Here is a 26,587-nt window from a genome sequence, read left to right as displayed (position 1 = left end):
ATATTTATTATTGAAATATTCACATTTATTTACTATTTCAGCTTCATTCAAGATGGAATCAGGTAAGCCTCATTTTTGCAATTGCCAATTTCTATGACTATGAGTGTCATTAGTTATTAATTTTAATGATTTATCAATGATAACTTCATCTCCGGCATGAATGTTTAGAACGAAGTGTTCAATAAATTATTATTTAGTTCCTTTGAGAGCTTCTTCTTATTTTCATTTTGAGTGGATTGATTGAGAAAGAGTGACCCCATTTTATTATAGCTCAAGGATTTAATTGTTAATTCATAATAATGACTGATTCATTGTTAATTTATTACAATGCACCATTATAAGAAAAATACGAGAGGACACAATATTATGTGGACACATTGACAAATTTGTGATTATATTTGAGTCACTATGTTCAAAATGAAAGCCACTATATATTTAATAATTAGATAAAGTTCAATATTTATCAAAAAGTATAGCTTACTTGACCTTTTCATGCTGATGCATGTGTCTTAATGATTAAAATTGTTTACAAAATCTGTCTATTTAATTGATAAGTAATTAAAATTAGTTAAAATATGTCATTTTCAAAGAAAGATAATAATTCATTGAGCTGATAAATTAATTAATCAGCCAAGTGTAAATCGACGTTTTTAGGCGATGATAGTTATTTTTCATCATCCCTTATCAATATAATTAACTAGTTTAAGTTTTTATAACTAATTGAAGCTTATATGTATTATTATTATTAATTAACTGTATATCCATCACGATATCACGATAGAGCCATTTACCATTGTTGAAATTATTTGGATTTTAAAACTATTAATTTATATTTCAGAGTCATAAAGAATTTTCTACGCTAAAAGTAGTTTAAATTATTCAAAAATTGAAGATACATCCTTTAACAATATCAATGAAATCCTTTAATTTAACTTTTTTATGTTATTGTTTAAATAGTACGTTGTTATTAATAAGCGTAGGATTCTTATTTTTGGAAAATCTTTTGAATATTAAGATATTATAACCCTAAAAATACCATTAAAAATTTTGATAACATAAATACACATTTGCTATACTAGGAAAATTGCCCTTATTTTGCCATGGTGGGAAAATACCCTTATTTTGCCATGGGGGGAAAATACCCTTATTTTGCCATGGGGGGAAAATGCCCTTATTTTGCCATGGGGGGAAAAATGCCCGTATTTTGTTCAAACTTCTTGATGAATACTAACACATAATAAATTAATATTATTTATCACCAATATCTAAACATATTTATTTGTTCCGTCCTTCAAAGGAGTATCTTCAAGTGTATGTAATTTTATTTTTATACAATTTCCTTGCAATTTTTTAAAATCAATCCTATCTTCTAAGAAATGGACCGAGAGGATTGGTAAGGAGTGGGAGTAATAAATAAAATGACATGTACTGAGGTAATGCCAGAGTCATCTTTTGGATTGTAAAAAAATATAGAATACTGTCCTCACTCCACGAAAAGGCCCAACTCTTATTATTGCAATAATAATACTCACACTTGAAGGTACTCCCTCGGGGGATGGAACAAACAAATATGTTTAGATATTTGTCATAAATAATATTAAGCAACTTTAAAATGAAGTTTGAATAAAATACGGACAATTTTCCGCGCACGATTTGCTATATTTTCAACTTTTTAAAATAACAATGACTGAGTCAGGAAACTATGTCATAAATTAATCCAAGTCTTCGGGAGTTTTCAAAGAATAATGCATATTTGTGTTTATACATATATATAATGGCCCAATGGGACATTTATGTAGCAATATGTATGTACAGTATAGTATACCGCACAGTGCCTGAGAGAAAGAAAGACTTATTCAGGCATGCTTTACTTACAACTGCAGACTTTCTCATCCTCCATTTTCTTTATTGCTTTACCAAAATAGGCGCATCATGGGCCATGGCAGAATATAGCTATTCCTCGTAGTTATTTGTTAACAACCATGAGTCTGTTTAGTGTTTTGCCCTTAATGTATTAGTTTATATTCAAACGTGAGCCCGGGAGTATACAAACACCATATATTATACTATACAATAGTGTCTATTATTAACTATGTGTACGGAAAAAGGGTTGCAGCATATCAATAATTTACTCCTTTCTGTGGTAGGCCAACCTCGGTCAACACTAGTGATGAAGACAACACCTTTATCAAATGACTATTCCATCTCAAACAATGTTCTTGGACTTGGTATTAATGGTAAAGTAGTGGAATGCTTCGACAAGAACGATGGATGTAAAAAATACGCTCTTAAAGTTCTCAAAGACAATATTAAATCTCGTAGAGAAATAGATCTTCATTGGAAATCCAGTTATTGCAAACACATTGTTAACATTAAGGACGTGTACGAAAATAAATATGATGATACTAAATGCCTTCTCGTCGTTATGGAATGGTAAGTTATCATTTCATTACCTAATATATATGCAAATTAAAAGGATCATTTTATATACTATACATAATTAATTACAACAGATAAGGTTATTTGATGTATAATTGCATGTTATAATCTACATTTATTAATATGTAAGATTTCTTACTCACAATACATTTAGCAAAAGAAAGAAAAAACTAGAATGATCATTTAAATTTAAGGATCATACAATTATCCGCTTGATTTATATTTTAATTGGTTCGAAAAAATCATTTAATCCCGTTTTTACTTTGTCAAAAAAAATATAGAATGCATGAGTCGGACGCTATATGCAAAATAATTGTTTCCTTCCGTTTTTGTCTCGTAATCGTCATGCAAAATATAGTCACAGCTGATGAAATGAACACAAATTTATAGTAATATCGAAGGGAGTCTTATCCGATTTTTAAATCAGTAATGGAATAACTATTAGTTTTATTTATCTAGATGTTTAAAAGTGATGAGAAAAAGTAGAGTTAGTTTTCAAAAAAATTTAGGATTAGAATGTGAAAAATGCTCAGATTATATTTAAACAGTTACATAAGTTCCTTGTTGAATCTGTCAATGCGTTTAACTATATGATTTCTTAAGGGAAATCTCCTTATGTTTCTTGTCCATTCTTATTTTTATGAATCTCAGGAATTCTACTTTTCACTTAAAATCATTCACACTTTTAATTCAATAGGCTCATTAAATGGATATTTTTTAAAGTTTAAACCTATATAACATTTTTATGTAAATGTTTATTTAGAGATATAAGTTAATTTAAATCACATTAGAGTGATAGATTGATTGGTAGACAACCTTGTGTTATTGTGTTCTATTTCTTTCTCACTAAGTATTTAATATTTCAAAATTAACGTAATTTCAACTGTGAGATATATACAAAATTTTGCATTACGAGAGGCCGTGACAAAAATAAGAAAGGATATATTTTCATCAAAAGTAAATTGATTATGCCTACGATATACTTTTTTATGAAAGTGATAACAATTTTATTCAAAGTACTTAATATTTCTGATTTTTTTTTTTTTACGAAGCAACAGAAACTCAATTTTTGAGCAAAATATCTATGTTTCAGAATGCGTTATAACGCTATCACATGAACAGCAGCTACTTGACATTGACTAAATCAAGGTCCAATTTGTCACAAAGCAACTATATATTTTCAAAACTACAGGTGTTTGACTAATTGATTGAGCTTGAAAATGCTGAAGAATTATTTCCGTCAGATTAGACATACCTTTACAGAAATGAGTATATCTAAAAAATCATTACATATTTGTATTTGTAACTTCAAATTTGAATTTTGCATTAAATTTTAATTTAGAAAACAGTATACTTATGAGAATTCGAAAATTGATATTTTTCCAATTTTGGTAGTTAAACCCGGGATCGAATCTCAAACCAAATTATATTTATATTATTACATAAAAAAGTAAATTAATCGACAATATATAAATAATGTGACTAAAAAGTTGAATCGTTGAATATGTGTAAATATTATATCGGGTTGATATGATTGAAGAGGTTAATTAAATCGAGATTACTTCGTAAAATCAATCAAGTAAACTCATAAATGAGCTATAAAATAAATATTTTTTAAGAAAATAAATCCACCATTAATAAAAAAGTAGTCTCCTTAAGTTGTGGGCCTGAAACATTATCAACACTGTCCCCTGATAATCCGCTACTATCTACGTATTTAAATGAAGAAAGTTAAGATCCTTCTTACCCTCTTCCGTGGTCCCTAACGTGTTAGATCAGAGGCAACACACACATAAAAAGATTTATTGGGTTGAAGTTATAATTAAAATAACTAAAGTAAAGAAATTAATCTTTTTCTATAATTATATTTAAGATGTATTTGTGATGGTGGAGGGGGAAGTCGAAAGAGAAGGAATCTTCAGTGTACTCAGAATATAATCTATGTCTAATGATTAGAGTATGAGCTAAAGTATTCTTCTTTAAATGTATACAGAACACTTCAGAGTCGAATAACCTACTGATTTGAAAATTTCCGGAAACATTCCACCCATTTGCAACTATATTCAGCATTATGATATACAGGGGGTAATCGCAATTGTCAACGGTTTTTAATATTTCAAAAACTATACATCTAGTAGGACTTGTATCGGATGTTCTTCTTTACCATCTTCCTTACCAAGAAGTCCAAGGCCCTAATTTCCTGAGATATCGCCCTTATGAACAGTCCAGGATTATCGTTGATGATATTCTGAATTTTATTGGCAATATCGTCGCCATGTGCGTCACTACGGCATTTTCTCATCGCCTTCTTCAAATCAAATTCATCAAGGTCACCAACATCCTCCTAAGTACATCGTCCAAACTCGATGTAGTTCTTAACGGTGTCTTAAGGAATATTGTTAAGCTCCGTGATCTCAATGTCATATCAGTTGAAATCAAAGTCGAATTTGTATATAATAACACAGCATTATTTTATAGAAATTTAAATTATTTGAATCTTAAATCAAAGTTAAAGAAAAAATTTATCCGTTCATCTATTTGCAATTAATGAATACACATAACTAAGGGTGGTTTTTTTACATCCTTGTTCATTCATATTATTATTATTTTGTTGTATAATTTGAATGGGAGCTGTTGCTCATTTTTATTCATATCACTTATAATGTTAGGTTAGGGAAAAAGTAAATTCGTGTTTCCCCGACCTGTGACTGTATACTACAAACGCTTTTTGGACAGCATTGCACTTGGCCGGTTCAGTCAAAGAAAGAAATTCGCATCGAAAGCGACCAAGAAAATTTGAGATGTATACATGAGCGATACTCTCTCGGTTCGTGTTGCACAATTGGTTCAAGCGATTTTTTCCTCACTCAATTCTTCCCTCTACTGTGAACAAATCGACCGTTTAAAGCTGGCGATCGAATAGAGGCGGCTAACATTGGTGAATAGGAGGCATAAAGAAAACGCTAGGCCGTGCACATCTTTGATGACGTGTAAAAAGCTCCGGATTGGAAGTTTTTATGCATATTTCTAAAGTATGAACATAGCACCAAGTGGCTACTACCTGCTCTTGTCTTGTTGTACGCACTTGGGGTACAAGTGTGGCCTCAATAGTGGCTTTGAAAATAGGTTGTCCGAGTTTTTTTTCTAATAGGGACAAGGGATTTTACGAAAAGGGCATTATGAAGTTGGATTCTCGTTGGCAACAAGTTATCAAACAGAACAAGGTATATTTGGCTGAAATCAGATGATTTTAACACTTTTTATAAAGCATTGAATTAAAGCGAAATATTAGGAAAATTACTTTTCTCCAACCTATTATTAGGAAACTTTTTAAAGCCTTTGCGAATATTCTGTGATATTTGATGGAATAATGATATATAATTATGTTATAATTACTCTTAATACATTTTAGAATGATAATTTAAATGTAAAAATCAGCAAATTCATGATATGGACATTGGGTATGTAACTTTTTTTAAACAAAACATTAAGTATTGTCACGTATATTTATATAACCAAATTTATATTTTCTAAATGAAAGTAGGTATATTTGAATGTTTAAAATCGATTTTGTACCTTTTTTTTTTTTTTTTAAAGAAAAATATTTATTTAAAAGTGTTTGTATGTATACGGACATACATTTTTAGTTTTTAAGTCAACATAATAAAATGTCACTCCAAAATATTTCATCTAAAGTTACATCTACATTCTATATCGTATATAATGAATTAGTTTTTTATAGCTGTGGTTAATTTACTCAGGGCATTCAATATTAAATTCGAAAACAATTTTATATTTTTGTGTTGGTTATTTAATGACTAAGAAAATATGTTAAAACTTAACAAAGGGTAGCAAAAGGGCCACAAATAAGGCTAGACCTTTAAAATAAAAAAATTAAGCGGAATGTGCTCTGTAGTCTCATTTGGCCCGGCGTTTGATTGAAAAAGTATTTAAAATGTTTTTTCCATAGAAAAAGAAAATTTGATACAAAACTCCCACAGGGTCTTACATTTTATTTTTTAAACAAATATAAAATTTATCTTAGGCCCTGCTCACGATAAAACCGAATGAAATATTTAACGTCCAACACGAATTGTCTGTAGATACAAGGTGCTAGTATCCCACCGAAACTCAATAAGATTTTAAACGATAATTAATAAGGGAGACCGGTGAGGGTTGGGCCAGTGGGAGAGTTGGGTCAGGGGCTGTTTACAGTAATTGGTTAATCACATTGTTTTTGTTTACAGTCAATTATGTTAGGTATGATGTCACTTCCTTTCCTTCTTGTTAGCCAAACATGAGAGACAAAGGTAGGCTGTGCAATCTACAAAATTCTAAAATTCTTGATGAAAAGTAAATTCTGTAATGTGTAACAGAGCAAAAAAAATTGACATACAGTTGAGTTGGTATGCTGGAGACTTTATTAGCTGTAAATGGTTGAAACAAAACTAGATGTCTTAAGATTAAAATCTAAGCCATGCATTGTTTTTGGTGATCTGTATTTCATGTTATACTTTCGAACAAGAAATAGTGAGAGTTGGGTCAGTGGCCCAACTCTGACTTGTCCCATATAAATAATCTCCTCTATATATTTTCTATGTATATAAAGGAACCACACAATATAATTTCTGACTAGAGACTAAATATATTTCCCATATCAGAAGTACATAGTATATCTATAATAAAACCTGTTCATTCACATAAACTCATCCGAAGATTCGGGTTGCTACAATGCTACCACCAGACTCTGCGTGTAATAAAACAATAAATTTAAGTAAAATTTAGGATAAAATAAAAGGACACAGAGTCTAAAATAATGTTTAAAATTAAAGTACATCCATGCTGAAGTTCGGAAGAATATCCCTAATACCATAGGTCAGTTAAAGTCTGTCAATGGAAAAATAATCGCCACGATGTCCCAAATCTAGTTGGAAACAGCGAAAGTACCTGGATAGCACCCTAAAGGGTCTGATGTACGTAGGAGAAAGTGCTGGACGGATAGGAATATTTTTTACAAACACATATATGGCGCTTTTGAGTCTATTGATAGTTGATCGGATTCTAAGAGGAAGTTCCGGAATTACTCTTGGTGGGGCGTGTTTAATCTCCCAAACCCTCTGAAACAGTTTTTTATCGTTAAAAGTATCAGACTCCTCTGTCAGGGACAGTGGAAGCCTAGGGGCTTCTCCCAACAAGTGGTGATGGGGGGGAATTGTAAGTTGTAAAAAGTTTTTTAGATCTAAAGAGTTGCCCCAACCGTGTCCACAGAGATCCAGTAAATTGGGCCCCTCGATCCGAATGGATTGAAGTAGGTACTCCAAATCTAGCGATCCATCCGGAGAAGAATGCCTTGACGACAGTCTTTTTTTTTTTTTTTTTTTTTTTTTTTTCCTGAAGAAAAAGTACTTCAGTCCATCGAGTTTACCTATCCAAGACCGTCAGCAAGTACCTAAACCCATTGGAGGTTGGAAGTGGTCCAACCAAGTCGACATGTATGGGGCAAAATCTCTTCGGTTCTTGTTGGAAAGGAGTTGGGCCGGTAGCTCTGGGATGTATTACTAGCTTGTTCTTCTGACAAGCTAACCAAGCTTGTGTGCATGCTTTTATATTTGCTCCAAGGTTCGGTCAAGCGAAAGATTTGGCTATATCTCTCAGAGTCGCTTTAAATTCAGGGTGAGACAGGCCATTGATGATCCATTGAGAAAATCTTCTTACGTGGCACCTCAGACGAAATAATTGGTCTGAAATTATTTTCACGTCTAAAACCCACAAGCGTATGTATTGCAAATGTTTTAGTTGTAAAATGTCTCGACTTGAATTGAAATTTCCGTGGATCGATTGTCTCTTGATCTTGAACAACATCTTTAAACAGGGCAAAGTCTCTGCTCTCTGCGGAGCTAGGAGTCTAGACAATGTGTCAGCAACGAAGTTTCACCTTCCTGACTTGTGCACAATTCTGCGATGAAACTTGGCCCTGTGTTGTCTTGCAGTCCAAGATGGGTTCCTCGATTCCAGTGCAGTCGTTAACATCTTATGATAAGAGAAAATCCTGAAATTAACACCTTCTAGTGACCATCTAAAGTGTGATATTGCCTACTTAATTATGAGGAGATCACGATCGAACGCAGAATATTTTTGTTGAGCTCAGTTGAGGGCTCTCATCCACAACGCCAATGGTGTCCATGAACTTCCATTTCATTGCTCAAGAGAAGTGCCCATTCCGTGTAGTGAAGCATCGGTTGTAGTTTGCTTGTGTGTTCCGCTAATTTGGGTACAAATCTAGTATAATATTGAAGCATGTCCAATAAAGTGTGAAGTTTTTTACTAGATCTTGGAGGGTCATGGGTCTGGATGCCTTCGACTCCATTTGTTAATGGGCGTATTCCTTGGGGACTAACGTGGTGTTCTAAGAAATCAAGGGAGGGGTTGACCCACACACATTTATCTTTGGAGAGGCGAATGCAGGCTTCTTGCAATCTGAAAAGAACGAGAAATCGCTTATTGCGTTGTTCATCAAGTGATATAGACGTCACTAGCAGGTCGTCCAAATATATGAATAATCCTTCCATGTTGCGAAACAACGCATCCATAAAACACTGGAACGTTTGTGCAGCATTTTTGAGCCCAAATGGCATCCGCACATATTCGAGCAGGCCGATGGGTGTGATGATGGCCGTCTTTTGGATGTCTTTGCCCTAGACTGGGATCTGATGATAGGCTTGGCAAGGGTTCAGCTTTGAAAATACCGTGGTGTCACAAGGTTTTGAGAAAAGTCTCACATATTGGGGAGTGGGTACCGATCGAGCTCTGACATATAGTTGAGTCGACGAAAATCCCCACAGAATCGAAACCCTCCGTTTGACTTCTCTACTGTGTGCACTGCAGAGGAATAGGGAGAAGAAAAAGGACGTAGTACTCCTGTGTCGATTAAGAGCTGGACTTCGGACTTGAGGAAGGCTAGCTTTGGTCCACTGAGCCTTGGCAAAACATGGAACACCGGTTGTTATAATAGAATGCGTCACTGAGTGTTTGAGTGGAAGGCGATAATCTATTTTTGAAAAAAGGAGGGAAAGTCACGTGCATTATCAGCTGCCTCAACATCGTGCCTTGCTGAATTTACTCAAGAGGATGTATTTGACTGCTGGAGTGCGGTCGTTTCAAGGTCAGGATTTTCGGGATCCTGGGAACGGATGGTAGGCGGCATTATACTCGTTGTCGGGTTCACCAATAAAGGAACTACGCAATATGATTTATGACTAGAGACAGAATGTATTTCCTATATCAAAAGTACATAGTTAGTATATCAATAATAAAACCTGTTCATTCATATGAACTCATCCGAAGATTTGGGTTGCTACTTATACGCTCTATTTCTATACATATATAGGCCTACTATAGTCAGTGAAGGATGTTGTCTTTATTAAGAGCTCATGCTATACTATAAAAACATTTACATACAAGGCTCTTTATATATCGAATACATAATACGTGAAACAGTACTTTACTACACATAATATTCTAGTTTATATTATGTATAGTAAAGTACTGTTTCACGTATTATGTATCGAATACTTAATATAAACTAGAATATTAAGATGGTAAGGGAAATAACATAAAATAAGAATACACAACAGTTATTTTTACAGTTGAATATGGCTCGAGTGTATAAAAGAAAGACTACTAGGGCTATTGACAAAGAGGTTTAACAAAGGCAGCAGAACAGGTGAAAGATGGAAAGATGTCATTTAGAGAAGCAGCGACGAACTCTGGTTTGTCAAGGACTACTTTGCAACGTTACATAAGCATTACCCCTGAAGAACGTCTGGCCAGTGGCTATGAACAGTGCGGAAATCTAAATCTTACCATTCTTCGCTTAATCGAGAAACTGTTGGCTGACCACATCAAATATTTGGACAATCGATAACATGGACTAACTCCTGGTAAATGTATGGAGTGAGAATATGACTTTGGAAAGGGTAATGAAATTAGTATACCAGACACTTGGACCACCAAATTCAGCAGCTGCTAAAGAAAATCGCATTGTTCCTACAATTAAAAACATTTTCAAATGTTATTCTTCCGATTGACTTTGCTTACTACATTCTCTCGTACAAACCAAATACGATGAATGAAACTAAACTGTCATTTAAATGGATCTAGTTTTCAAATTTAATGGGTTCTTAAATTAAATTTTGCAGGGAAAAATTAGTTTTGAGGGCTTCGGGAGCGACATGGGCTTTCATGTTGCAAACCGGAAGCTACTTCAATGACCAGATCTACAGCATTTAACAGAGTAATAGTTGCTGAGTTCTTTTCTAATGTCTCGGATGTGTACAACAGGTAGTAATATAATATTTATTAATTAAAATTCAACACAACTTATCTGTAAGTTAAGAACTTACTACATTTCTACAACATAAACAAGTCTGTTATTGTTTTATAATAATTATTGATATAAAACTGGTAAGCTTATAATTTTTCTAATCACTTGTGGCTTGTATTGTTTTAGATACAAGTTTTCTCCACAAAATGTATATAATATAGACGAAACAGGCTTTACAACTGTCCAGGCTCCATCTAAAGTGGTTAGTCAGGTTGGTGAAGAAATAAGTTGGGGCTGTCACTTCTGGAGAGAGAGGACAACTGGCCACTGTTCTATGCGCCATCAATGCTAGGGGTTCAGCTGTTCCTCCGTTCTATGTGTTTCTGCGGGTAAAAGTCAACCCAGCCTTCCTCAATGGAGCCTTACCCGGAACAGAGGCTGCACCGACCAAATCTAGTTGGATGAACAGCGATATTATTTTCTGACCAATACCTGCGTTTCTACATACGTCAGAGACGATGCTCTTAAGACCGCCAAGTCCTTATTATGGACAATCACGAGTCCCATGTGTCGTTGAAATCCATAACCACAGCTAAAGACAATGGCATTGGTATACTAACATTGCGTCCACATACATCTCACCGTCTGCAGCCATTAGATAGAACGGTATCTGTACCTATGAAAGGGTGTTAACACAACGCGTGTGATGATTGGCTGCAAAACCATCCAGGGCGTCAAATCACCATTTAGGAAATTGCGGAGTTGACAGCGAGAGTGTACACTGTTGCTGTTACTCCATCAAATGTAATTTCTGGGTTTCAAGCGACTGGGATTTCCTCCCTCAACAGAGACATCTTTCCAGATGATGCTTACCTACCTTAGGTTGTCACAGACCGCCCTCTTTGTCAACCCATAGAGCCTCCTGAGCAGTTGGAAACAGCTGTTGAGGAAGAACCACTCACATCAATCCAACCATATCAAAGTCACACTGCAGAGATTATTGCCGATTCCAGAGGCACTTGCACGGAAGAAAAATATCAGGAGAAAACGTCGAAAAATCTTGACCGACACTCCCGAGAAGAGATTGATTGAGATCGAAACAAAACAAAGAGAAGATAAAAAAAACTTGGTAAAAGAAAAAGAAAAACACGCTTGTTACACACTAATAATATCTGTCGTCACCTGTTAGCTGACAATATGTACATAGTTATGTAAAGTAATTTCTTTATAGTTCAAAAATAAATTAATAAACCTTATCATTTTGCTAGTATTTAACATTGTGGCCCAACTTGCAAGATGTTGATGTTCTCAGAAAATGTAACTTTGCTACAAATTTAATTGTTTAAATCATGTGCAGAACATATCAATATATCTTGAGTATAAATATGGATGCTGTAAGATAATTTGTTTACATATTATCCCCAAAAGACAGTAAAGTTGCCCAACCCTCACCGATTTCTCCTACTCAAGACATTATGAAATGTGAAAGTCTCAAATCAAAGTAAAATTTATAAAATCACAAGAAAATGATCCCATGGAGTTATTGATTTTTTTTTTTTTTTGACTGAAATTATACTTCCTCTTAGTGTTTAAAATTTAAGATCTTGTCAGGTTTTGATTGGATAGAAGGCGCCCTTTTGGCTATTCTTGTCTTTAAAGAGAATAGATAGGGCAACAGAGTTTTTCTGGTGAAAGTTGTTATCGAATTGAGATGGCATTAGCTAAATGTTGGGATATTTATGTTATTATAATAATAATATATATTTCACCTTCATACATTTTTTTCATGATCTACAAAAAAATATATACAGGTATATCATTCATTTGACGTGATCTTACGCGACACTCGCGTTCACAAGCAATCTATACTAATCCATTGATAAAACTTACTCTGGCTTCAGTTAGTATTCTTATAAGATTGAGATTTGGGGCTCGGTCAATCGGTTTTTGCAATAATTAAGCCCAGTCACATTCAAAATAGTATAACTGAGAAACATTAAAGAATGTGTGCGGCATCGCAGTTGGGTTAGGGTAGTTATTTATTAAGTAAGGACTCTTAAATATATATTTTTTTAATTCGGAAGAATGTAGATGTCAGTCCCAAAAAAAATTGAAATCATTAGAAAGATTTGCAATGACAAACTACTCTGGAACAGCAACAACAACAACAACAAAAACCTATCACCGGCCCTCAATGTATGTACTCTGTAACCAATTACATTTTCTACCTTAACATCTACCTCAGAGGAATAAGTATTGATGATAACTCTGACAAATCTTTTGAATTTTGAAGTATGTATAAAAGTACCTACCACAGGGGAAGGAATTATATATTTGCATACATGCATGATAATAATATTAAGCATTACCTATGGGTTCAGATAATATTTGATTTTTGGTTAAAACACTATAAAATATGGGTTAATGATTTCTCTATTATCGTTTTTTTCATCAATATCTTTGACCTTAAATATGAGAGGGGTGAGGACATGTTAGATAATTCATTAATTTTATGTACCTTTATATTTATATTTGAGTTCTTTTATTTATTTCTATATTTTTTATAGTATGCAGGGTGGAGAACTCTTTCAACGGATTCAAGAAAAACAAGCTTTCAACGAGCGAGGTGAGAAGTAATAACTTATCTTATATGTAGAAAATGTTGTTTGTACAAGGATTATTTCCATTTTTAGTGGGGGAAAAAATCAATAGTTGTATAATCATTTTTAATTAATACCCATGAATAAGAACAAGTGTCATAAATTCTATATCTAGTCTTGAGTTAGTCTGACTCTTTTTCTCACACGAAAAGAAAAGGTGAAAGCTCAAATAAAGAAGAAGGCTTCCTCGGTTATATTTTATATAGAACACTTGTATGGAGGTATATTTCTAAATTTACGATGGAAGTCATGACAACAATGAGGGAAATTATATAACTTATTCATAAAGATGGGATATGTGTAAAGAAATAATTAAGTATAGTGATTAGAAAGGGAAAAACTTTTTTTGTTCATTATTTAATGAGTCGTGGGTGTGTTAACATCTCCCTCTAAAAAGAGAAGAATTCTTGCCTATCTTTGGTGTAAATTATTTTTGAGATCCATAATAAATAAAATATATGAATTTAAATATAATTACAGCATTTTTCCTTTAAAATGTAGAAGGTTCTCCTCTTTATAGCAGTAATTCATTTTATTCCCCAAAAATCAATTAGATGCAGCTGATATTAACAATGGTCTTAATTCAGTAATACCATTTGTCTCGCTCCAGCCTCTTCCTTGCGCTCTTACACAAATCCCATCTCTACTTGTACACATAAATGCTTGTTTTTTTATAAGAGCGCGAAGAGAAGGCGGGAGCAAGACTTATGGTCTTTACAACAGGACTTGAATACTAAAAACGAGTGTGTATTTTACAGGAACTACATGCTATTCATTTTCTTATTAGTAGTAGTTACTAATATAATGTATACAGTTGTGTGCGTCTAAAACTGAACACTCCTTTTAAATTTTACGTCATGCCCATATTCGTGATTTTTTTGAGTTGAAACCGGTTAATTCTTTGAGGCAAGTGTCTTGACTAGTTATAAACAAAATTCCAGCAAAATCTAAATAGCAACAGTGAAACAACAGCCGATAATATGGGGAGACGTCGAGTCGCAATTTTGGAACTTTCCGCGCGGGGAAAAACTCCCACTGAAATTGCCAAGGTTCTGAGCTGCAGCCGCACCACCGTTTACAGCGTGGTAGCCAAAGGGACTCCTGAGGCGACCACAAGATCTAAGTCAAAGCCAAAATGGTTGCATCCGTGAAAAAGTCTGTCGAGGACAAGAGAGGCAAGGTTCCGAAGTCCATTTCCTACTTAGGGTTTGTGATTTTACCTCTACCACGGTCCCAAATGATCTTCTAGCGAGAATTTTTTTTGGCTTGAAGGAGCATGAAGAACTCAGGCGGTGAAAAATCGGGAGAGTAAGGTGTGTGAGATATGGTCTTGATCCCACGGGGATCCAAGAAACTTATAAGTTTGCTTAGAAGTTTGAGGACAGGCATTGTCCATGTGAACGGTCCAATTAACAGTCTTCAGTTCCGGTCTTTTTACCCCAAAATGATATAAAAACATCTTCATAAGATTGGTAATTAATCGGAAACAACAGTTTGACCTTTTGGGACATAATGAATGTATATCAAGCCATAGTCATGAAAGAATGAAATAATCATTACCTTTTTGGCTGAATTAATGACCTTGGCTTTAATGGGAACATGACCTAATTGTTTTGATTGTTCTTTGGTATAGGGTATGGTGAAGGATACCCAAGACTTATCAGTTGTCACAATTGATTTTATATAACCCGGATGGGTCCGAAAAGCTCTTGAAAATGCCTTTACAAAAACCACCCTTCTTATTTTGTGCTCCTCTTTGAGAATTCGAGGTACATATCTTGCACAACGTTTTGAGAGTTTGGTGATGATTTGGTTGACGGTCCACGATGAAAGATCATACTCCAAGGAAAGTTCATTAATTGTGACACGTCCATCCATCTCCACAGCTAGACGCATTGACTCAATCATTTCCGGTGTCCTTTTCTTTTTTTCGGATCCACCATGGTTATCTAATGGTACCTACTCGAACTTTGGCAATAATCCGATACGTGGTAACGTGACAACAGGACAAGTATGGACAGTGGGTTGTTCCGTATGCCAAGATCCAAGTATCGACCGTGGAAAAATAGATCCCCACTACGTCTTGGCTGTTATGATCCATGTAGCAAAAAACAGATATTATTGTTTAGGGACAAAAAAATGATGTCTTAACCCAGCTCAATGTAAGAAAGCAGTTTGAGTCTTGCAAGGAGTAATTCCTCAGTGATGATGGAAGTTCCCAGAGAGAAGGAAATTACATTGCGACTCACTGCATCAATTCTGTTGGATAGAAATGAACAAGGCTTTAAGTAGTGCAATTGCACCGACTCAAAACAACATAAGTTCATCTGCAAAAAAAAAAAAGGACACCTTTTGTAATAGGAAATGCCATAATAGCTCCATATGCAGCAAAAGTAGTTTATTTGGTGAATGTGTTTATGTTTAGGATATATTTAGGTAACATTACTTATGTTAGGCATGTTTAAAAAGATGATTTTTGGAAACTATTACATTTTATGTTGAAAAGTATATTTAAATATTTTTTTTTGTTTATGTCTATTTTGAACAAACTAATAATATTTATATGAAGTATATAACTGGGTAGTTCGAATATTATGAAATAGGATATAATGTAAATTATTTATTAGATCTTTACTTGTTGCTGTGGTCATCATGATATTCCCAAATTTTATCACATCTATTCAAATTGCTCACCTTTTTGTCTTAATTTTTAGTATTAAAAAACACCTGAGCCCTCTAGTTACGGAGGAGCTCCATGGCGGTCATAAACCACGACCAAAATTACACATACCTTTAAAGAGACCACTAAGTATAATAACAAAAAAAAGTTCAAGAATTTTTCGAATAACGACCCACCTTTTCGATCAGTGTTTACTTGCACAACCCATGACCTGGGGGGTAATATAGGATATTGAAAGGGTTCTTTCATGGTCAGGGAAGCAATGGCAGGGGTAATGATCCACTTTTCGAAACTGTGGATATTTTGCACAGCCCGTGGGTGGGTTGTATTATAGGATATCAAAAGGGGTCCTTGATGCTCGGGGAAGTGGTGGGTAATGAACCACTTTTTGGACCAGTGGTTCACTTGTACAACCGGGGTAATATATTAGAAGGGGTTCTTGATACTAAGGATAGTGATGGAGATAGGTATTGCTCCCTCTTAGGGACCAGCTGTCCAATACATGTTGGCCTAGGTATATTTTGCAAAATAGAGTTGAGTCTTTCGTGACAATTTCTTATCATTCCAATAGTTTGATTATGTGAACACTATATCTATTTCAAAAAAATATATACCCAAGTATCAAATTAATAGCAACCAAATTGTATCATAATCATCAAATCGTTAACGACCAAATTATTTAGCATTGAATTGTTTAATAATCAAATTACCCACAATCATTTCACCTGACAATGTAAATGAAGTTAAAATAACCATTGACCACTCACTCTATTGGAAATTTGATAATTTGATCGGGTATTTTGCACAATGTCCGCTTTGATGGGAATTTTGCACATTACCGGTAAGATATACATTAGGGGGCATTTTGACCCCTCAAAAGTTGCGAATGGTAAATATAAATCTGTTTTACAAACAAAAAAAAAACTTATATAGAATTGAAAAAATAAGATATTGGCAGAATTTTCTCCTTTTCATAAGTCATTTGTATCTTTTTCGCACTAAATCGGGGGCGTGCAACGTTCATCTCGCTGTAGAAGTAAATGACTTAACTTTAGCAATAAATTACATTTCAACAATATCCTTCTTTTAAGCACATAAAGCTTTTTTATATATAACAAAACAAAAGTTTATTTAATAAATTTTTTTTTACTTTATAAAGAAACCTTTCCGAAGAAAAGGGGGGGAGTAATTTTTTTTCTCCGGTTTTTTTTTAATAAAACAGATTTTACTTCTTTAGAGGGGTCAAAATACGTCATAACTCAATTTTGGGTTCCTTTGATACCCCCTAATATACATTAACAGACACTTGATTATTAATTAAATTAAGTAGTACACTTTAAGAAAAGTTTTGTGTCATGAGTTTGTTGTAAGACCATTGAGGAATGTTGCACGAACCATCAGTAATTGCATTGATACTTTTTGTGTTCGTAATCGTAAGTCATGAGTTTTTGTCAGAGTTTCGTCAGTGTCATGATATAATCTTCGTTGGAAGACATCGTCATTGTTTCGTCGTAGTTATCTCTTATTTCATCTTGGTCTCGTCTTCGTCAGAGTTTCGTCTTTGTCAGAATTTTGTCAGATTTTTGTTTAGATTTTCGTCAACGAAGTCAAAACTGCTCCTCAGCATGACTATTTTTTTTAACAACAAGTTACATAATTGCAGAGACCATATATATGTTTTAGTTTGTTTATACCCTATTGTTGAATCATCAAGATAATAATAAAAATGCGGAGGCCCTAAAAATAAAATGTTTATTCTCCAACACGGCATTTCGAGTACACGTCCAATAGATTTGGAAATTCTCATTTAGTTTCTATAATTATTAATCGTTTATGATTCGTTCAATTTTTTATCTTTTGATTCATTTATTTATTTTTTCAGAGGCATCTGGATTGATGAAAGACATTTGTATAGCCATCAAGTACCTTCATGATATGAACATTGCACATCGAGATTTGAAACCAGAAAATTTACTCTACACTGATAAAGGTATGATCACAACTTTTTCACTATTAATATTATTTTTTAATAAATAATTGTTCACTACGTTATAGTGCACGGATTTATTATTGAGTGGGGGGGGGGTATAAATAGAGAGAATAAGAATGACTTACCTACGTTGAAAAAATCATTGGAAAAAAATTAATGAGAACAGCTTTGGAAATAAACAATTATATTCAATTTTAATTACAAAAAGAGCACGACTTTCAACTCTCGTACTTTTTTAGCCTATACTAATCCATATCCATTCAGGCTTTAGTATGGTCATGAGGGCACTTGCCAGGACTCTGCGCTTTAACGTGAAAAATCGTAAAAATGGTGAATGAAAGGGTCTCGATTTTTGTGTTTGCCCAGGACTTGCTCTCGATAAAATCTCGTTTTGAAAAGACTATTTTCATTCAAATTATTATAATGATAAATTAAATATGTCATTAGGGGGATCTTACATAATTGTTGGACGCCACCTAGCTTAGATTTAATCCAAATTTGGATAAAATGTTTGTTTATATAAGATGTGCAGAATTTCAGCTTGAAATTTTATTACTTCCAAAGTTACAATGGTTTGAAGATTTGTCTAATTTACTCTGTCTTTATTACATAGCAAATACAAAAAATAGCTGTATCTTTTGAACCAAATTTGAAAGAAATCCCATGTTGGAATATTAAATTCAAAATTGCATTGAAACCAGTTGGCTCTTTAAAAAAAAATACTTTTATTTAAAATTTTAATGTCAAGCCATGAAAATCATTATAATATGGGGCGTGGAGAATGACTTGAAACATAATTACTAGTGTTGAAATTCTCTTAGACATTTAAAAAAAAATCCGTGTTTGGTCTTATGAATCTTCATAGGTGTATAAAATGTCCTAAAAAGTGGGAACGGCTTTTTTTTGTCGACAATCTGATCAGGATTTTTATTTTCTAAAGTTGTTACCATATTTTTTTTAAATTCTTGAATATACAGTAATAACTAGTGTATGAAAGACGTATAGTAATAATAAGTGTTTGCTCTGGAGTTGTTTGTGTTAAGTGCTCCCAAGCATTCTTCAAATTGTCAAGATTACGACGTTCATTTTTGGTTTATTCTATTATTATTATTCTATCGGCAAGTCATACTTTATGTATCACTGACTAATTATCTTCTATTAAGGATGCATACTAAGGATGCATAAAATATGACCTTCCGGTAAACCAAAATTAAGTGGGTAATTCTGTCGATTTGAAGAATATTTAGCTCTCATACTGTTTCATTAGATCAGATGCAAGCAGCCGTACAAGGTAGGAAAACAACACAAATCCTACTCCCTATAGGGCAAGGACATATAGACTGGAATTAGCACATACAATTATTTACTTTATACTTAAATATTCCCTACTTCAGACTGAAATATTGATGATAACAGCTGAAGAAAAATCATGTTCAGGTTGATACTAAAAAAAAAGTCGCTCCCGCTTTTTATGGCATATTTTATACAGCACTTTAAAAACAGCATGATTAAATCAAGCTTTGTCTGTTCCTTGACGCGGATACTACAGCTAGTATATAAATAAAATATGGAATTGCGATTCTATTCTTTTTTTACTCCCAAACATTACATAGTTCACTTGACAATATGAAGCATGTGTTTTTTTTTTGTTGTGTTTTTGTATATGCCCTTTTTTTCGATTAATTTTTTGATCACGTTCTTTTTTGTCTTAAAAAATCTTGAAAATAATTTGCAAAATATGTGCATCCAATAAGAAATGCATATATCTATGTACATCTTAGAAAGGGAAATTACATTCTTTATTAATCCACCGTTGTGTATGAAATTTAAAAGGATATATTTTTTACTATTTTGTGCACATACTTCAGAGATAGAAGACTATATACTTTAGTGAGGAAAATCGTTAGCTTTTTGGGTGTGTTAAAAAGAAAGCGTATATCAACATGGTGCCCATGACAATTTGTAAAATGTTATGGAGGAGAGCAGCTCAGCTGTTATGAAGTGTCATTAGATCAACTGTGATGAAAAGGAGGGGGAAACAAATAAGAATTACGACGATTTTGATCCTCAATGAGTCTCTGGTTCCAACAAGGACTTACAATTATAACTCCTCAAGGTTGCTCTTCGTCTTTATGAGTACACGCGAATGTTCAATCAAATTTTGAATAAAGTAGAGTATAGTAGAAAATGAAGTTAACTCCTCAGGAATTAAATAATAATGAATACAATTGAGGAAAAGAAAATACACTCTTTAGTTTGCCAGCTCCAAAAGAACGGGCGAGCTAAAAAATGCACCCGATTAACGTCACTGATCTACATAATTACATACTCAAATATAAGATTGCAAAATTAACGTACATACATTTATTCGCTAGTTATTAAACGATAACTGGAGATGTGAAAAAGAGGGAATCTCAGTTTGGACAAAAGAAATAGGGAAACGTTTTGTTAGTAGGGTGGATTTTTTTTGGAAAAGTTGGGGTCTAAACTAATACTGCTCTCTCAAAGAAAACTGCCTTTCGTGACAAAAGCTCAAAACTTGAGATATTTAAGTTTTGAAGTTATTTAATTGACTTAGCAAAAAAATATGTACTTATATTATGTTTTCTAATTTTAAAGGTGAACATTCTATATTTAAAATAGCATTAGTACTGGGAAAATATTATAGTGATATTTAAATATACAGGTTGATGACTCAAAAATTAGAATCCTCTTCGAGGTCGTTTAGCCTCCGTTCTAAAAGTTTTAACAGTTATATACTGGGGCCTAACAAAAGCTACAATTTGATGTTGGTTTTGTTTCTGTGCGATTAAAAATGTTTGAGCAATAAGAAAAACGGCAGAGGGTGTGCGATCTCCTCCGCGGAAAATTCGATCTCCGACATGAATATCTTCACAAGATCGTTTCTTGGCTGAATCACGAGATCTGGTCAAGGGAACCTTCAGAACCAAACATCCAGCTCAGGTCATAGCCCTTGGTGTCCTGGCGTCTAAGAAGGTGCAGCATATCTGGAGGGAGAACATGGCTGCCGTCGTCCTCACCCGACGTGAACCCCCTGGACTTTGCTGTTAAGAACGTCTTGGAGAGCAAGACGAACAAGATTTCTCGCCCGAATGTCGATGCCCTGAAGGCCGTGATCACGGAGGAGTGGGACAACTTGTCGTCGGTCTTCATCAAGGTCAGTTGCGCTTCTATTCGTCCCCGTATTGAAGCCATAATTCAGAATGGATGGGGACATTGAATAAAACCTGTAGAAAATTGTTGAATTACCAACTTTTGTAAACAAAAGTTGGCCGTAAAAATGACACAAAATATAAATATGTAGAAGTTATAACGGCTTTTAAAATTGTCTAATTTTTGAGTCCTGTCCCTGTTTAGAAATTATTGTTGCGTTATACCTTCTTTTTTTTAAACGAATATATTAACAACCCTCAAGATTTTGGAGTGATTGGTACTCGCTGAGACTTTGAACTGTATGTAAAGTTAAGGATATTACGCCCAGGAATTTCAATTTTTCCCTTATAAGTGAAAATAATTAAATGGCTTGGCAAAAACGTAGAGAAAATAACCGCTTTTTTATTTAAAAAAAAGAAAAAACGGTTGGTAGACCTGCTATTTTTTCATTTTTGTTCCTTATTTAATAGATCGTCGTGGTGATACATATCTATCGGAGTGATCAATTTCCGCCTACTTTTTATGAATTATTATAAAAAATCATATACTCGAATATGTTTATATATAATTTTACAATATTTTCACTGGACTAATGCTATTATAAATCAATCTTAAAGGTTTCCCTTTCTATAGTAGTATTACATTTTCTACTTCAAAATTATAGAACGATCAGCTGGTGTTAACATACGAATTAATTCAGGTGTACCATATGTCTCACTCCTTCCTTTTCCTCACGCTCTTAGAAATGTCCACCTCTAAAAATAAAGAAAACGAATGCTTCTATGTAAATTCGCCGTAAGAAATTTCATAGAAGGGATCGTTTTCAGTACAGGAAATTCATGGAATTATTACCTTTTTTTGTAATATAAGCTATAAATTTTAAAGGAAAGGCCATTTGTCCATTTTACCGCCTCTACGTTACAGATATAAGAGGGAAAAATATCTTCTTTTTTTGAAAAGGAATTTTGGATCTGGTATTTTTTTCATAAAATTAATTTCAGATTTTCTTTCAATTACGCATTAATGTTGGGTGTCTGTCTCAAAATCGTAGACCGTTATAATTTTTACTGGAGCAGGTCTATTTTTGTATTTTAGTAAAATTTGGACTACAAAAAAAAGTCGGTTTTAATTTGATCCCAGGAGGTTTATTGAAAAGGTATCTAAGAAAAAATCACTCAAGAACGAAGCGAGTTTCATCACTATATATTTTATCTCTCCTGGACGACTGATTTTTTGACAGAAGAAATCTGCAAAATTTCATTAGTATAGAAATGAATTTTCATATTTTCTCACTAATTCCTTAAACTTGTTTTGATAATTTTAATCTTTTAAAATTGAGACCAGTTCTTTAGAAAACTTTACTTTCCTTTACTTCAAGATCATCAAATGTACATATTTTCTTCCGATAATAACCTTATTTAATCGCATTCATTTTATCTACAAGTACTTAAATATGGTCCCTAAAACTTTTTAGGAGCTTTGTATTTGTACAAAATATGATTTTGACCATTTCTAACCTTTTAAGAGTTACGTAATATATGAATGATGCTTATAAAAATATTTTTGATAATAATTTCAGAATCTAACTCAATACTGAAATTAACGGACTTTGGATTTGCCAAAGAAACTCTAACCCGAGATACTCTTGAAACCCCTTGTTATACTCCTTATTACGTTGGTAAGTAGTTAAAAAATATTTCCTTTCTCATATTTAAATTTTCCCTGCTACAATTAAGCACCTGAGGTCCTTGGTCCTGAAAAATATGACAAATCATGTGATATTTGGTCTCTCGGAGTTATCATGTATATATTGTGAGTAAATCCATAAATATATTATTTAACACAAGTTGTTAAGACATTGTATAATAATTGTTAGGCTTTGCGGATTTCCTCCTTTCTACAGCAATCATGGACATGCAATTTCTCCAGGTATGAAAAAAAGAATTAGGTCTGGACAATACGAGTATCCAGAGCCAGAATGGAAAAATGTTTCTCAGGATGCGAAGGATCTAATACGTCAAATGTTAAACACGGATCCCGAAAAACGGTTAACCATTGATCAAGTTATAAAAAATACATGGATTGCGGTAAGAACAAAACTCGATTATTCTCACTTTTTATCTAACTATTTGTATTCTCCTTTCAGCAATACAACACTGTTCCTCAAACCCCTCTTCTTACTTGTGATGTTTTAAAGGAAGAAACAGCGCAGTGGCCAGATGTTCAGCAAGAGATGTCGTCTGTTCTGCGTGAAATGAGATTCGATCATGATACTAACTTTACAGTAAAAAATCCATCGAACTCTGACTCTGCACTCGTTAAAAAACGACGCAACAAGACCACAGGAACAGTGCCTTCCACCATTGCGGAACAAATTTCTACTGAATAATTGTATCTTATCCACATATGCATCTCCTCATAAAAAACAACAACTACAAAAAACAGAGTTCCTCTTGGAAAGATTTAGTTCTTTTGTCTTCCAGAGACCCACATATTTTGTTCTTAGAATACTTGTATAGGCATACCTATATTATGTCTTGCGTTGATGCAAACATAACTTTAATCGTCGTAACTAAATGTCTTTTCATCTCTAGGACTTTAAAAGTTATAGGAATTCATTCTGAGTTGACTTATATTGATTAAAACATGTCGAAATATTGGCCATGAGATTTTACATATAATTAGTACTTAGTTGCATAGGTGTTCTTTTTCTATCTGTATTTTATTATTGGAAATACAATGATATTAATATTACAAATTATGTGAACACAAAAACTTTAACATAAAAAACATCCCAATATTATGAAAATTCATTTTATTGTTCAATAAATATTCATTAAGTTATGTGCAGTCAATGTTATTCAAGAAAGAAATACTTTTCTGAGCCCATTCTAGTTCGAAAATATTTAATAAAAAAAGTTTTATTCGCTTTACGTCAACAAGTATAATAATATATTAAAACTAACTGAAGTGATGATTGTCCCTGCATTTTGTTGCAACAATAACAAAAACGATAATTACTACTATTATAGTAGTAATCTTTGAATCAAATAAAATTGTATTATTTTACTGTATCTTTAGATATTGTAGGCTTCTATTGTTAAGCATTTCATGTATTGAATGAAGCTGGTTGAATTTAAAACTATTCCACTCATAATGTTACGAGCTTTTTATGAACAATACACTTATCAAGTATAACTATACATCTATGTTCGTCTGTTATTATTGCGCATTTTTAACGTCATGATCATCCCCAGTTTAATTAAACGCCACAAATGAAGAGAGATGAGGTTTACCACTTGGACTTTCGTCGTCTAAAATTCTATAAATAAATTTAAAAGTTGAATAAAAAGTAAAAATCTATTATATACAGATCTAACCTCGATCTCAAAAGGCTTGGGTTGTATATTGAATTGGCCTAATCGATAAGACAGTTGATTCAAGGTATTTTCATCAATTGAATCTGAGTGTTTAATGGATGTGACTGGACACTTGGAATTGATTTGATCCGATAGGTCCTGAGCGTATTGGATTTGTTTATCCCTCTTTTTGCTCTCTTCTTCAGTAATGCAAATTTCCATAGACTCAATTTCTCTCTGCAATGTGATTTTCTCCATTTGAACCTCGTTTTTCTTCGCCTCGAAATCTAGAGTTGTAAATCTTTTATCATTCAAAATCGAAAATCAAAGTTACCTTTTATTTTGGACTCTATTTGCTCTTGAACATTGCTCATTATATCCTTCATTAGAGACTCTCTGGCAGATTTTTCTTTAGACCATATCTGCTCTTGGCGATACCATAATTTGGATGCTTCTTCACTGAAGAGGTTATCTAGCTCCTTTTCCCGCCGCATCTCTTCTACCTTTTGATCACTTAAGACTTGATTCATCCAAATAATATCATCCATAATCCTTTGCTTAGAAGCTTCCTTTTCTTGACTCTCCTTTACTTCGAGTAGCTTGAGTTTCTCAAGAAATCGTTTGTCTTCTTCTAATTCATCTTGAATTTGTTGAGCACGGGCCCTAAGCTTAAGTCGAGACTGTCTTCTCAAATAATTCCTGATTGATTAAGTACAGAATTAATCATTTTTTGTTTCTTTCTAAAGAAAGTTTAAGATGATTAAGTTAAATTACCCTAACTCCTTCTTTTGTCTAATTTCTTCTACTTTTTTCATTTGATCATGTAGATCATTCAATTCATTCTTTTTTATCAGTTCTAGAGAAATATTAAAATCCAACTCCTCTTCCCGTTTCTTCTTTTCTCGTAGACTCTGAGTTTGGTCAAGCAAAATATTTTTCCACTCATAGAGTCGATTTTCTTTTTCTCGCTCTATTTTGAGGATATGCTCCTCTTCTTGCCGTCTTCGAACCTCTTCTAGCTGCTTTTCAGCTTCTTGTTTCTTTTTTTCTTCTTCAGCAAGCAATTTTTTATCCTCACATTGCTTACTCCAGGCCTCAACAACCATAGAGCGATGTTTCTTAGTTGTCAGCTAAAAGATAGTCAAAAAATGACATTTTCCAAAATAATTTTTTATAAAAAATCTACTTCTCTAAACTCTGGATTATTTAGCTTCCAATGTTGTTCCATTTTTAATCGAGCATTTTCCCGTGACTCTTGTTCCTTCAGAGCTCGAAGGAATTGTCTTTCATCTCTAAGACCTTCCATGACCCCTGTGCGTGGTAATGATAAAAGTTCTTCCTCAAAGGATTTGGCTTCATTTGTTAGGAGTTTTTTTAGTCTTTCTCGTCGCACAAGGAGCTGTGCTTTTTGAATTTCTCTCCTAAGCACAAAAAAAAGGTTATTAATTTAGTATTTATGCTCATACAATACAAATAAATATCTATGATATATAATAGATTAATTATTCTATGTAACGATAATAACCTTTGCGACTCTCGATGCGTCTTCTCAGAAACTACGGAGCACATTTCGAGACGATCCCATTTTTTGGACTCTCTCTCTGCTTTATTGAAGTAATTAGAGGTATGAGACCAAAACTCATGCTCACGTGCCTTGTTCTCACGCCGACGAATGTAAAATTCCTCAAGGAATTCCTTTTCTGATTTTGGCAAGATCTGTCGTCGTCGTAAATGAACGTTTGATGATCCGCTTGAGCGCCAACTACCTATACTCATCCTTTTATTAACAATACTTATTTCACTTCATTAAATAATAATTATAGTTTATTAATATATAAACTTCTTCCCCCCTTTTCTTCGTATTTATTTCCAGCTATTTGTTATTATCATGAGTCATGACTAATACTATCTGAATTATCAATAAATAAACGTCAATAAGCGAGAAACTCACTCATCTTTTTT

At 33.5% G+C, this 26,587-nt stretch overlaps 2 protein-coding genes across 3 annotated transcripts in view; one reads left to right on the top strand and one right to left on the bottom strand.

The window, feature by feature from the left end:
* Nucleotides 1–24,469, top strand: part of MAPk-Ak2 (MAP kinase-activated protein kinase 2) — a 25,985-nt gene extending 1,516 nt beyond the window's left edge. Inside the window, exons 2-9 of one of the 2 annotated variants that reach the window (XM_040722714.2) lie at nt 42–62; nt 2,148–2,433; nt 13,330–13,388; nt 17,985–18,092; nt 22,846–22,944; nt 23,003–23,078; nt 23,143–23,353; nt 23,413–24,469. In XM_040722714.2, coding sequence (XP_040578648.1) covers nt 53–62; nt 2,148–2,433; nt 13,330–13,388; nt 17,985–18,092; nt 22,846–22,944; nt 23,003–23,078; nt 23,143–23,353; nt 23,413–23,655 — 1,092 coding nt within the window. In that variant the 5' untranslated portion in view covers nt 42–52 and the 3' untranslated portion in view covers nt 23,656–24,469. Of the gene's footprint in view, nt 1–41; nt 63–2,012; nt 2,434–13,329; nt 13,389–17,984; nt 18,093–22,845; nt 22,945–23,002; nt 23,079–23,142; nt 23,354–23,412 lie in introns of those variants that run through there. The other variant, XM_040722713.2, reaches the window with a different exon arrangement.
* LOC121127373 (trichoplein keratin filament-binding protein) lies at nt 23,973–26,587 on the bottom strand. Its single transcript, XM_040722712.2, has 6 exons — nt 26,151–26,587; nt 25,812–26,046; nt 25,400–25,755; nt 24,960–25,324; nt 24,647–24,912; nt 23,973–24,588 (listed from the first exon to the last, which is right to left on the bottom strand). Exons 1-6 carry the CDS (start codon nt 26,399–26,401, stop codon nt 24,559–24,561), a joined length of 1,503 nt encoding a protein of 500 aa, XP_040578646.1. The 5' UTR covers nt 26,402–26,587; the 3' UTR covers nt 23,973–24,558.

Source organism: Lepeophtheirus salmonis, chromosome 13, assembly GCF_016086655.4.
Source record: "Lepeophtheirus salmonis chromosome 13, UVic_Lsal_1.4, whole genome shotgun sequence".
Taxonomy (NCBI): domain Eukaryota; kingdom Metazoa; phylum Arthropoda; class Copepoda; order Siphonostomatoida; family Caligidae; genus Lepeophtheirus; species Lepeophtheirus salmonis.
This window is presented reverse-complemented; position numbering and strand designations above follow the sequence as displayed.

Bases quoted from the DNA above. Each gene is read 5' to 3' on its own strand.
- LOC121127373 (XM_040722712.2), bottom strand. From the start codon at position 26,401: ATGAGTATAGGTAGTTGGCGCTCAAGCGGATCATCAAACGTTCATTTA. The intron at 26,047-26,150 runs GTTATTATCGTT...TTTTGTGCTTAG, and splicing joins ACGCATCGAGAGTCGCAAAG to GAGAGAAATTCAAAAAGCAC. The intron at 25,756-25,811 runs GTAGATTTTTTA...ACTATCTTTTAG, and splicing joins ATAATCCAGAGTTTAGAGAA to CTGACAACTAAGAAACATCG.